The 14,758-nt window shown below is 45.7% G+C and overlaps 1 protein-coding gene across 1 annotated transcript in view; it reads right to left on the bottom strand.

Moving 5' to 3' along the window:
- The window catches only part of ror1 (receptor tyrosine kinase-like orphan receptor 1), a gene marked incomplete at its 3' end in the record, with an annotated part of 37,905 nt that extends 23,474 nt beyond the window's left edge, over nt 1-14,431 (bottom strand). The window contains exons 1-2 of the mRNA XM_080008100.1: nt 14,149-14,431; nt 13,567-13,597 (exon numbers count right to left, since the gene is read on the bottom strand). Coding sequence (XP_079864226.1) covers nt 13,567-13,597; nt 14,149-14,410 — 293 coding nt within the window. The 5' untranslated portion in view covers nt 14,411-14,431. The remainder of the gene's footprint in view (nt 1-13,566; nt 13,598-14,148) is intronic.
- Between the last annotated feature and the right edge of the window lie 327 nt (nt 14,432-14,758).

The raw sequence follows: 14,758 nt of genomic DNA, 5'->3' as shown, positions 1-14,758 counted from the left end.
CAAAACCAGTAAGGGTTAGTCAGAGGACGGCAGAAAGAGAGTAGCTGAAAAAGCAAACCATGGAAATAGAGTTGGTTTGTTTTGCCAATCACTGACCCGTCATGTGCACAGAGCACTACACCAAAAGGGGAAAAAGTGGAAAGGAGGGAAAAAAAACCCAAAACTAAACAAGTCCAAAAAACAAGAGAGAGAAAAAAAAGGAGTATGATAAAGTGAGAGAGAGGGAACGGTGGTGAGAGAAAGCAAGAAAGGGGAGAGAGGGAGGATCGGGAAGGCCAACAAGGGACTGAAACAGTTTGGAGAACAGAGCTTGGGGGGGTAAGGGGGGGGTGTTGGGAGAGCTGTTGACAACGTGTGTGTGGCATTGTGTGGTGTGTGTGTGTGTGTGTGTGTGTGTGTGTGTGTGTGCGTGCGTGTGCAGGTGTGCGTTCTTGCAGTTTGGTCTTCCGCCAGTCATGCCAAAAAAGGCCTACATTTGATTCTGTAGTTCTCATCTGGCTCCACAGTTACAAACTATAACATCATTCCTCTAACGTCCATGTCTCACACAAACCATCTCCTGTTATTGTGTGTGTGTGTGTGTGTGTGTGTGTGTGTGTGTTTTTTTTTTAAGCCGTGGCTGTAATTCACAGCAGATATTGTTCCACACAGAGACATTCAAGAAACATTGCGGAAATGTGAATATAGGGATAGGGGGGCAAAACAGCTGACTATTAATAAATCTGGATTCAATTCAGAATGTGCATGAGTCTATTGTGATGAGATGTAAATGTGTGTTAACTGTAATGTGTGGAGCGTGAGAGCACTTAACCTACGTTGTATGGTCTGTGCCTACCGTGGTCTACTGAGGGCCTCGTCCATGGGGATTTCTGAGGAACGGCGAAAATGACTCAACACGCTGACTTAAGCATGCCAGGCCAGTGGGGGGCGATAGAACTTGATGTCAAACACAGAACAACACTGGGAGCGTGCGCATTGATGGGCTTCTTGGGAGAGGTGGATTGAGAACTACTTTGCGCAGTGTATTTATACACTTTCTGCACAGCGGTGTGATGCTGTAGTAACGACTTGTACACATGCAATTAAAGTTCAACCTAACTGTACTGGTTACATGTAAACACACCTGCAGTCCACCACCGTTTGAAGGTTCTGGCGCACGCTCAACGTGTGAAACAAGAATAAATACACAGAAAACGGTGCTCTGAAAAATCTCCACCCCAGAAGGAGTTTTTTCAAAGGCTTCGTTTTCATTGACCTGAAATGTCGTTTTGGTGTGGAGGGGGAGGCCAAAATGCAGAGAAAATACTACGTCTTGAGAAATACCCATACTTGCTACACGTGTGGACGAGGCCTTAATATAGGAAGGGACCATCAAAATGTGTGTCAAATATGTGGTATTTCCACTGGTGGGGCATACTATGAAAAGCATATGGTCTGTGAATTTATAGAAGGAGAAATGTCTACAGTCAAACAAGAGCGTTGGCTTCTGTGTATCATAAAACCTCAATGGCTACGGGCACCATCGACCAATCGTAAACTAGAGGAAAAAAAACATTAGTCGGAATATTAGTATGAATTGCTTCATTGAAATTTGATCCGCACCATTAAAAAAATAACAAAAATCCTACTGGAATACTAGTGGGGGGGGCGCACACACACACACACACACACACACACACACACACACACACACACACACACACACACACACACACACACACACACTTTTTTTGTTCCCAATAAATTATGTTCTTGTTGTCATTTGATTTTCCTGTAAAAATTTCAATCCGGCCCATTATCGTTCCATGAACTGGCTCAACGCTGTATGGAAACAATAATTACAGGAAAAGCAAGTAGAGCACAAAAGGGGAAAAAACGAGAAGCGGGGGTGGGCTGTCAAGAACAAAGCTAGTCGGGGCTGCAGTTTGGAAAGCCCCCCCCACCACCACCCCACACCACTCTCCTCTTCTGATTTACGACAACATAATTCCTAGATCACAGGTCGCGGTTCTGAGCTCACAAAAGACAGACACTTGAGCGTTAGGACGGGGAGGACACATGTTTTTTTAGCCGTCAGACTACTGTATTGTACTTGAGGGAACAAGACCGCGCGGCTGCAAACAGGGAGCGCCCGCTTCCCGAGAACAGCGGAATTATGGGTGGTTAGAGTGATTTGAAGTCGGCGGGGGTGCATGCGTGGCGCATGCGTGGGCGCGGGAAGGAAAACACGCTGTACAGGAGCACCACGAGGCGGGGGGGGGGGGGGGGGGGGGGGGCATAAATAACCCCAGAGGGAGTGAAAGGCTCTCTCTGTACCCAAAATGAGAACCCAAAACGCTGGGGAGGGGGGCGCCAGACGTGGAGCGAGAAAGGGGAGAATAAAAAAAAAACCCAAAACATCCCGACCATGAGGGATCCATGGACCGTTGACGCTGCTGTCAGTAGAAGCTGATCAGGGGTTAGGTTGGGCGTTGGACAGAATATCGCGATTCCATTTGGTTTTCGACTTAGCCCCATATTGATGACATGGTTTTAAGGGTACGATTCCATATCGACATTTTATTACATAACGAGAATTGCTACCAACTTTTCAATGTACCATCTAAAGGTCAACGCCAGAAAAATACAAATTCACAGATATACAGAAATTAAATATTTCAATTTGATATTGACTATTGTCTATGACCAATACATTTTAGTGAAAAAATGCGTGCATAACTACCAAACGAAGCATTGATATAAAAAAAAGTTTTAATTTATTCTGAAAACGAAACAACAGAATATAAATCGTATCGGAGGTGAGAATGGACTGATTTCAGGCTGTAAGATGCTAAAACGAATTGTGATTCCAACTCTTATGTGCCTTATGTGTGAACTACAATGTTCTTCAACCAGAGGGGAGGAATGACAAAATAAATAAACACAAAATAAACGGACACCACCGCACCAAGATCCATGCCAACATTCAAACATAAGCACAGGGAGGGAACCCCTAACCTGGAGTTTCCGTCTCCGTAGTGCGCAGCTCCGATGCTAATGTCCGTTTCCAAAACTCCCCCCCCCCCCCCCTCGACAGACCCTCCTCTGCTCCTTCCAGCGTCCGGTGCGTCCTCAGGTGACGCTGCCCTGAGGTTTTTCGAGGTCTAAATGGAGCTCAGTCCTGCGAGACCAGCGGGAGAGACGGCCCACCCAGGCATCCACCCCCGCGAACCAAAGCCACGTTACAGTCATCGTCGCACACAAAGACCTTTAGTAACGCAGACAACAACCCTCGCTCTGCCAACAAAAAAATACAAACCAACAAAAACAAAACTTATCCTTTCACTTTTATTAAAGGAATATTACAACTTACTTTACTTTTAAAAAATACATCTAGTATGAACACATTTTTTCATCATACAAAAAATAAATACCCATGGATCTCAGGCAGTACTTGAGGCGCCAGAGAAGACATTGTTACGATGAACCGAGTCAAAGTAATGGCGGAAAAAGGTCCTTCTCTCAACAAATTCCCTATATCAACACATTAATCCACACTGATTCGGTAAGATTTGGAATTCGGCTTCCAGAAGTCCCCTCTTTCCTCAGGGCCCTGGAAATCCCTCTGCATTCCCTTTAAATTAAAATTAAACGGGTCTGGATGAGGTTAAGTCCAGCAACTACTTGGACACACCACAGCATTTTATTAAACAGACTAAGGAGCGTTAACTCTTGCAAAGGCTTATTAAAAAAAGTACACAAGTAAATATACTGTAAATATGGATAAATGACAAATAAGGTTTTTAAAGGGGGGTAAAAAAATTATATGGAGAAACATGCATTTATATATTTTTTATTTTGTAAAAAAAACATGTATTTTGTTTATTGACTTATATCTGTGAAGTTGAAAGACTTAAGCTGCTTTCACACATGAAGTCTGGACAGTGTCCGGAGTTGCTCTTTCACACATGCAGCACACAACCGGAGATGGTCCGTGTCAGATGAGTTCACACCTACTGGAAATACTGTTTGGTTTAGGCGACGGGCAGAGCCTGGGCAGAGTGTGCAGGAGGCAGAAGAGAACGCAATGATGCATGACGTTGCAGCGTTTAACAGCACGCACAAGATGGCGGACGAGGCTACCGACTTATCAGTAATTGAGACTTTTTTTTTGCATTGATACTTCATGTATTTGGACGTATCTGAAATATAAACGTATAATATCTTCCTCTTCCCCGTATGTTGTGGCGGGAAATGACCCTTCTTCACCCTCGGTGAGCGGGCGTGTTGATGACATCTCATCTCATGATAGACGTCCTCATCAACACGCGAGATGCCCACTCACTCACTGAATTCTCCCAACAATCACCTGCTCTGTTCACACATACCCCTCAATTGGACATTACGCAGACTTTGTACTATTGTGCTGGCAGGGTAAAGTCTGTTAAATGTCCGGTCCAACTGGGTCGAACATTTGCGTTCACACTTACAGCTCCTCCTCCTGTCAGGATAATTTCTGGGTTGCAGTGCATGTGTAAAAACAGCTTTAGTTTGTCAGATTTTGACATAATTTGTAAAAAGTGGCAGGCATACCGTTAAGAAAAAAAAAAAAAAAAAAAAAGTACAACCGTACAAAAACACACTTTTTTAAACTTCTAAGCCATAAAAGTCCCAACTTTAATGAACTTCAAAAAAATAATGAATTGAAAGTGGTTTCAAATTGAGCGTACTTTAGAGATTTTTGTCTTCATATATAGATTATTATATAGAAAGGTCTTTCTATGGGGCACGCACGCACGCACACACACACACACACACACACACACACACACACACACACACACACACACACACACACACACACACACACACACACACACACACACACACACACACACACACACACACACACACACACACACACGGTGTACTTCCTTGCAATCAGTGGCTTAAGTACCAATGGTGCAACCGGTGCAGTTGCGTTGGTGCCCGGTGGCCACTAGGGGCCCATCCCATTGGCAGGCCAGCAATGTGGTGTCCTTGATTGGCGCGCCAGCGATGATGTGGCCGCGATTGCCGCGCCAGCGATGGGGGCGCCCGCTGTTGTCTGTGTGTTTTAATTTTAGATGTAGGCCATTTTATTTTACTCAGTTTCCTTATTCAATGAAACAAAATCACTGTACTAGAGTGGAAAAAGCCTGTGTGGGTGTATGTGTGCAAGGGGGGGGGGGCAATATCGCACGTTATATCGCAAGTTATTAATTTGCAGAAAAGCCATCTGTGTATTATCTTCTGATGAAAGTTTTGAGCTCTGTGTGGAAAGGAATGAGAACACAGCTGAGCAGTGTCGAAAATGGAAATATTACAAGTCAGGTTACAAGTCAATAGCAGGAGAAGTCGAAAGGACACACAAAAGCCTCTATTGATGGCCAGAGATTTTCAAGGTCCCACTCTGTCTCTCCCTTTTCTCCTTTACACACACACACACACACACACACACACACACACACACACACACACACACACACACACACACACACACACACACACACACACACACACACACACACACACACACACACACACACACACACACAGAGAAATAGAAGGTTCTGTGTATGTTCAGTCTATCTTTCTTGTATAGGAGTGTGTGTTCACAGAGAGGTCAAGGCCAGAGTTCAGGGAAACCGCTGTGGCCTTTTTAGGACTCATGTAGCCCGTAGGGAGAAACATTGATTTACACAAGACGCAATACCGTGTAACACACACACACACACACACACACACACACACACACACACACACACACACACACACACACACACACACACACACACACACACACACACACACACACACACACACACACACACACACACACACACCAGGGACTCTGCCACATCTGTCCCAGACCAGACCTGCCCACACGATCACCAACAGACGGATACAGGGGAATCTGGGAGGCAGGAAGTGGTGATTCGGACCCGTCTGCATGAGGCATATAGGTTTCATATAGCGAGCGAGTTGTCCATGAAGCGCAGCGTGTTGGTTATAGCAAAGAGAGAGTGAAAAGACGGACTAATGACATTGTTAACAAGATGTGATCGTGCAGAGGGCTATGAGGTTTGGCATTTCATTGAGGTTACCAACCTCAGTAACTTTTGCCTTTGTGGGTGTGTGTGGACGTACAAAGTCAAATATTGCGTGCATGTATCTGCCTGCTCGTCTGCATTTGCGTATGGGGAGCCCCGTAAACTGGTTTTAGTTTTTAGCCAAGTGTTTTAGCGTGCTGGTGCCCGGGGACGACACCGTGTCAAAGGGCCCTTCCCTGGTAGGCCATATTAGTGTCCTGATCCCCAATTGATCAGCAACGCCTTAAAAAAAGGCACAACAACTTGGTGATTTAACCTACCCCGTGTGCTTCACGAAAGACGTGCAAGAGATAGGATTTGTATGAGGGACGGTGAGTGCGTGCGTCATGCTTTCACTGCCTGTTTTATACATGAGTGTGTGTGCACCACAAAAAACTAAACAAATGTTTGCCAATGTGTGCTCCGGAGGTGAAAAGAGGGTGAAAAGTGGTCCCTTTTCTGTCCGAGTAAAGAACTACAAAAATACCTAAATTGACTTGCGGCAATTTCCTTCAATGCATTTAGTTTGAGAATATAAATCCCCCCTCTGCAACACAACCTCGAAAAAGTGCAAAATACGACGTATATTGCAGCAGAGTATCAAGTGGTTGGAAAGCTGTTACAAGCTGTTGAGGACAAGGGCGGCCTTCTAAATTGGTAGCAAGCTTGTCAGGCGTCATCAGTAACATACTTTCAGTAACAAGTAATTTGCAATACTATAGCTCTGCATATTATATGTACCGTATATTATAAACATCCTTCATTTCTTGGTGGTCCAAATCGTTTTGGGGAAGTCGACCCCTAATGTCGCACACGCAAAATTCATAGAATATATGAAACCCTACCCACTGATATCGCAGCATGTGTCCCATTGGCACACAAACGCAGTGTTTTGTTTAAGTCTTCTATATGTGATGTACTCGCCAGCAGCCCACAGACTCCGTTCACCCCGTTGGAGTGTAAATAACCGTCACTGCTCATTACGGCTAGACAGTCCACATTTCATATCTCTTTTCCATCCCCAGCCTTCCGACGCCAGGTCTTTACAGAACAAAATTACTATTTTTTAAAAGATAATGCCCGAGGAAAAGGAAGAACATTTGTAAAGGTTGTAATGGCGTCTGTTTAATTAGCTCGGGCTTGGTCTGAAGCACTTTACCTAAGATCAACGCTGTAAATGAGGAGATGTCTGGGGCATCGAGTGGTGGAATTCCTTTGGGTTAAATGGGCACCGTGTTTATGGTGTGCAGCAAATCATCAGTGAGGCCGGCCAAAGTCTGACAACCACAGCACTGTTGGCGCTAGCGCTGAGAAGCAGTGTAACTCTGTATGTTTCTCTCACACTCACACACACACACACACACACACACAGACACACACGAGGAGAGGCACATTGACAACAAAAGTAAGGTGCGAACCCCAGCCGTTGCAATGTGGTGTGAACAGACCCTAATTTACCGAGAAGACTTAGAGTTAAAGTTGCACTGAAGTTCTGGTTCTATGAAGGCAAGGTACTTCTTCCTCGGATGCAGAAGAGCGGTAAATTTAATTTGGGTTGTCAAACGAGCTGATGGCATAGTGACTGCGTGCTGACCTTAATCCTTACTTCGATTTCAGATAATGAGTCGAAAATGAACAAACTGCAGCTCCATTTAGCTAGATAAATGCAAATAAGTCTAGAGATGCGCACGCACGCACGCACGCACGCACGCGCGCACACACACACACACACACACACACACACACACACACACACACACACACACACACACACACACACACACACACACACACACACACACACACACACACACACACACACACACACACACACACACACACACACGAAATGCATAAAAAAAACAGACTACACAAATAGTTCTCTCATGAATCAAAATCCCATTGTATTGTTCAAACTGGGTCAGAGTTGATTTTATTATGAAAGGTGCAGGACAGTGAGTCGCCGGTAAAATTCTTTTAAGGGTCTATTTCTGAGAGATGTAGGATACGATAAGGGGAATGACATGAAGAAAGGGAGAGGAGAGAGAGGAGACAGATGGGCGGAGAGAGCAGCAGGGTCAGAAGGTAGACATGAAAAGATGTGGCTGGAAGATATATAAAAAAAAAAAAAAATCTGGATAGAGGGAATCTGTTCTTTGTTAAACTTGTGTCTTATGTTCTGAAGTATGGCCTGGACGGGGGAGAAATGGAAAGAGCGACAGAGAAAGAGAGAGAGAGAGAGAGGGAGGCGAAAGGAAAAAGAAAAAGAAAACCTGAAGATATTTTTGTAATTACTTTTTTTCGCCAGTGCTGAGAGAAAAGCGCCGGGGAAAGCTTTGGGAAATTTTAAACAGGCCTGACAGTCTGGGTGTAGTGGTATTAATCTTTTCAAACGGGGAGAAAGCCCAGCTATTATAAACATAGACCCAGGCCCCGGGATCAGGAGCCACTGCCAGATGAAAAACCTCCCATCTCCAGGAAGTCGGCGCGAGGAGAGACGGCGTGGAAATCCTGCTGCGAGCTGAAAATGTAATTTCACTCAATTTTCCAACTCAAGTGACACCAATGAATGGTTAAAAGTAAACGTTTGAATTGGCATTAGTGCTCAACCCGGCCGCTTGTACATATCCCATTGTCTGGTGCAGAAGAAATCCAGTTACCCTTGTGTATTATGATAAGGCGCTGTGGAAGAGAATAGAACTTTCTATTCGTGCGAATTGGCTTAATGAGCTTGCACGCACACAACAGCCCAGAGGAGGATATGGCACAAAGGAGCGAAAGAGAGGGGGGATGAAAGGGAACTTATGAACTATTTCATATTATGCCTCTTTGCGTCCGCCTCTCACGTGCGCGCCGCGTATAATTTGAGGCCCGCTCCCCGTGTTTGCATGCCGCTCCCAGTTAGGAGGTTCTGACGGCCCCTGATCCTGCTTACGGCTAAGCCCCGCTGGCTCGCACACTTAATCAGACCTGAGCGTCGCCCACCCCGGAGAGGCCGTGAATCAAAGAGTGCCACGCAAGCCAAAGTGTTAAGGCCAACCCCCCCCCCCCCATCCTGTAACACTGTTTTTCTTTGACTCCCCACCTCCCCCCTTCCACCTTGCCCCTGTTCCCGATTCAGTAGGAAGCGTGGCAGGGTACAGAGTTGGGGGGTCTAATTTTCTGGGCCAACCAGACATTTCCACCCCCCTCCCCACCTCCCGTCGCTCTCCCTCTGTTTTTTCTGGCTCTGTGAACACATCAACAGAGGAGAAGGGAGGTGGGGGTAGATGGATGGAGAAGGAAGGAGAAAGCAGGAGGCCAGGGAGGAGCGTGAATGCAGTCTAGACTCAAGAGAAGGTAAGGGGCGGATTTCTGACCGCCTGGTTGCCATAACCCACAGCCTCTTCTGGTGCGGGAGAACATTTCCTTCTTGAGAAAAAGGGAACGCGATCGATTCAAGCTTCGCGGGGGGGGGGCATTTCTGATTTGGCTGCGGGCGGCTCTCCTCGTGCCCTTCCGAAGTGTGTGGGGAAGCCGCAGTGTACACAGGCTGAGCTGCTGGCCTGAACTCTCCGGCTCCAGGGCTTTAGGTCTTTCCTGTGGCTACTCTGAAAAACTAACCCCTATGGACACACCCACACACACACACACACACACACATACATGCAGCCACTTACGTCCCACACACCACAGAGTGTACGCTCCAGCCCAAATCGGAGGAGACAGAAGCCCGAGCGAAGACCAAACAAACAGAACACATGGATATAAAAAAAGGGAGACTGAGCAGCGAGAGAGAGAGAGAGAGAGAGAGAGAGAGAGAGAGAGAGAGAGGGACTGGGAAAGTAATACATCGGAGGTGAACCAATTAGCATGTGCACCAGGTGTCTCTCTGAAACCGGCCGGTCGGGGACGTTTTGACACTTCAATCGTGCGGGGGGGTCACCGCGTGTCATCATCAGGTGACCTTGTCTCGCTGACGTCTGCCAAAACCCACCTTTGCGGCTTAACAAGATGCCGGTGAAAGTAACTGAGCAGCGCTGGTGATCCGCACGCCGGCATTTCCCTTTATCGCCCCATTCCAGTGAAAGCCCGCAATGTCTTCTGCGCTGCCGTGTTGGGAGGACTTCGGCTACAATTTGATTCACTGCGACGGTTTCCTCTAAAGGCTAGTGTGAGCACAGCGTGGTCTGAATTAAAATACCATAAGAATTTATTTTAATTATTATTTTCTTTACCTTGATTTGAGAGTAAAATGCACACAGACGCGCAAATTAACAGACATCACATTGGTGCAGTCTGACTGCAAAAAAATCTTGTGAATATACCGTGGGCGAGATTGAGCTAGACTGCTTTAAATAACACATAAAAACTTGAAAATATGTAAACAAATTAATCTTTGAAGCAAAATACTGGAGGTTGACACCAGCAATTTATTCAGATTTATTTAATCGTGTAGAGCCATCTCAACAACATCCTGGGGCCAGGCAAACCAGGACTTTTTCTGTTGTGCCAAAAGCTTTTATTTATTAATTTTACTGGAAAATACTGCAGCTGATACAAAGTTTAGTCTGAATTAGTCTCCCAAAGCAACTTTATTTCATCAAAACAACCAAGGGCTTAACCATTTTGCTGTCAGTACCAATCAGCCACAACATTAAAACCACCTGCCTAACATTGAGAAGGTCCCCCCCAGAACATCCCACAGACGCTCGATCAGATTGAGATCTGGGGAATTTGGAGGCCAATCAACACCTTGAACTCTTTGTCATGTTCCTCAAACCATTCCTGAACAATTTTTGCAGAGTGGCAGGGTGCATTATCCTGCTGAAAGAGGCCACTGCCATCAGGGAATACTCTTGCCATGAAGGAGTTTACTTGGTCTTCAACAATGTTTTGGTAGGTGTCATGTAACATCCACATGAATGCCAGGACCCAAGGTTTCCCAGCAGAGCATTGCCCAGAGCATCACACTGCCTTCGCTGGTTTGCCTTCTTCCCATAGTGCACCCTGGTGCCATCTCTTCCCCAAGTTAACGACACACACACACACACACACACACACACACACACACACACACACACACACACACACACACACACACACACACACACACACACACACACACACACACACACCCCCGATCATCCTCACTATGTAAAAGAAAACATAATCCATTAGACCAGGCACCTTCTTCCATTGCTCCATGGTCCAGTTCTGATGCTAACGTACCTATTGTAGGCACTTTCGGCGGTGAGTGGGGGGGGTGTCAGCATGGACACTTTGACCGGTCTGCGGCTACACAGCCCCATACACAGCTTGCTGCGTATGGGGCTGTGTGTTCTGACACCTTTCAACCATAGCAGCATCTTCTGTCGGATCTGATCAGATGGGCTTGACTTCGCTACCCACGCGCGTCAATGAGCCTTGGGCGCCCATGACCCTGACACTGGTTTGCTTTTGGTAGGTTCTAATCACTGCATACCGGGAACAAGACCTGCTGTGTTGAAGATGATCTGACTCAGTTGTTGAGCCATCACAACTTGGCCCTTGTCAAAGTTGCTCAGATCCTTATGCTTGCCCATTTTTCCTGCCTCCCACACATCAACTTCAAGAACTGACTGTTCACTTGCTGCCTAATATATCCCACCCCTTGACAGGTGCCATTGGAACCAGATGATCAATGTTATTCACTTCACCTGTCAGTTTTAAAGTTGTGGCTGACTGGTGTATCTAAATGTACTGTTAATATAATAATTATAATAAATCTACATAAGGATAACAATAATCAACAGAAGCATTTCGATGTGTGCCTTTGATGAGGCAGTTGTCATGGACGGACCATAGAGAACGATCTGTTTTTGTCCCAAATTTGTCGAATAGGAAAATGACTCAGAATAGGCAACACTAACTTGAACTAAAACAACATCAAACAACAGCCAGTCTCAAAATAAAGCCTACAAGCGACTGTCAGTTGGCACACGTTCTGTGCACACTGCATGTATGTATTTGTGTGTTTGTGCGTATGTGTACATGAATTCACAATGCGTCTAATATCGCATATATGGGAAAGCAAGTGTCTAAATGTGTTCATGCATGGTAGTGCTAGTCCGTATGTGTGCGTATTTAGTATGTGTGTGATAGCCACATTGCGCCAATATTTTGAATTTAATATTCCCAGAGCGCTGTGTGAATCGTGGCAGCAAGCCCTGCGATGATGTCAGTGGGGAAAAGGGCCAGTTGACTCCCTTTGATCTACAGAGCATCAAACGCCGCAGAAACCCGACTCAGTTTCATCTGATCACACTTGGGAGAAGCTGGTGTCAACCAAAGGCAACAAGTGGGACCGAAAAGAGACTTTGAAAGCAATTCTCCTCGACAAGAACACGTTTTCGGAGACAGACTCTTGAAATGTAATGCGACGTCCCATTTAGGGCCGTGGTAATCGATAAATATTAATGTTGAGGAGTCAAAAGTGCAGCGTATCCATTAAGCGGAATCATTTTTCATACAGTGCGCCCCCGCCCTTTCAGATGATTTCTTTGGCCGAGCAACATCCCCAAGCCGAGCACTTCAGGACTTGAAGTCAGGAATCTGGAAAACTAGATTTTATCGTCGTTAGTGTATATTGAATACACTAACGATGACAAAATCTAGTTTTCCAGATTGATGCATTACAGAGTCTTATATTGATGTTCCTAAACAACTTATTTGTGAGAATTATGTAATGAGCATTTCTTTCATTTCTGTTATAAGCCAACATCTGGGCGACACATGAGTCCACTTGCAACAATTAAACAAATAAGATAAGATATGCTAGCAGTGAGGGAACATGCACTCCCAATTTTAATAACTTTATTATGATTCAAAGACTAAATGAACAGCACAAGAATTTAATTGACTGAAATTGGTAGAATCACTAGTTTTTTCCACTTATCTTGTTAAACGAGGGTCAATCGACGTTGAAAAGTATTTTCGGGAGTTCAAAACTTGAGGTCTTAACACAGTTTTAGAAGTGTGGGAGGGATCAGAGGCCGCAGCTATTTTCAGATCAATAGGTTGACGGCACGAAGGGAGAGATTTATAGGAAAAGGTATTTATAGATTCCAAGCGACGCCGTACCGCAGTGCCACAGCGCTGCTCCCCGCTGCATATAAAATCTGGCTAAAGCATCTATCATCTGCTCCTCTCATCACTCTGCGTTGTATGTCTTTCAGCAACGACAGGTTATGTTTTCACAGTTTGGATATTAAGGATCGAGCGTGGCTTGGAAACATGCTGGCGAATGTTTGCAAGGAGAGTTAACAGCTCACGAGTATCTCTAAAAACATAGCTCCGCATTTGCCTTTCACAAGATTAATCATGTTCTCCACTGACATGAGGGACATTGGTTAGTTATTACCCCACCCTCCAAGGCCGGGCAAGGGAGGAGGATGGACAGAAGAAGAGAGGAAAGAATAAATGAACGCAGACTTACTGGGGTCCTGGCAGAGGCGTAGGGAGTGGATCTGGAAAAGAAAGCATGGGAATTTTAGTACAGTAGGAATTATACCATTCCTAGACTTAACTCTCAGGAAGACATCTTGACTGGCGGCCTCTCGTCAGAGCACACGATTAAGGATGCATTTTTCCATCACTTTCACTATTTACAGACTGAGCATCAAGTGACAGATGCCGCTTTTGAAATGCATTTATTTATTGATGCGGACCCAATTTAACACTACATCAATGATGTAATGTAATATAATGTAATTACATTGAACTATAACAAAGTAATTTAAGAGTCTTGGGCTTCATATACACAATTTGAGATATTAGGGACTTATATTGTGAGATCTCTGTCAGTTCAGCCCATTTTTCCTTTTCATACTTTAATTTAGAAATTGCGTATCACAAAATAACAAGGTTTTGATTTCACTCCAGCAACAGTCCTGGATCCTGACCTGCAATGTGAAAATGTTGTCTGTGGATGTAACAAGAAACCCTTCCACACATAAGACACCAGAAAGCATATGGCCTTAATCTGCAGCCCCTCACACCAACTCGGACGCCATCTCACCAAATTTGACGAAGAGCACCCCGGTGGTGGACACTGTGCCCTGGCTGTTGGTGGCCACGCACTGGAAGTAGCCTGTGTCGGTGGTGTCCAGGTTACGGATGCGGAGGCGGGAGCCGTAGGGTGTCGGCCGGAAGGACACGCGGCGCGGCTCCTGCACCACGGGAGCGTCGTTCTTCAGCCAGCGCACCATCGGCGGCGGGTTACCCGCCACACGGCAGAACAGCTCGGCGGTGTGGCCCAGGGAGGTGGTGATGTTGTTCATGGGGGCTTCCAGGCGGATGAAGAAGGGCTCTGAGAAAGAGAGAAGGCAAAAAAGAGGGAGAAAGGGAGAAAGGGGGAGGGAAGGAGCAAGAGCAGAGAAAAAGTGGCACAAGATTATGCAAACTGTATTGTGATTATTTATGGGTCTGTATGAGCAAGTGTGAACACGCCCAACGTGAACACATCATCAGGTTCAAGACTTGTTAAGTTTGTTTGGGTGATTATGTGTTTGTGTTTACCGACACCCACCCGACACAGGGTGTCAGTAAACACACTGCGAGCCCACTGTGAAGTAGAGGGAGGGAAACCCAGTCCAAACATCACTGAGAGGCATATGTACTAGTAGTGG

Source organism: Zeus faber (assembly GCF_960531495.2).
Source record: "Zeus faber genome assembly, chromosome: 1".
NCBI classification, from domain to species: domain Eukaryota; kingdom Metazoa; phylum Chordata; class Actinopteri; order Zeiformes; family Zeidae; genus Zeus; species Zeus faber.
Note: the sequence above shows the minus strand (reverse complement) of the source record. Positions and strands in the feature narration are given on the sequence as shown.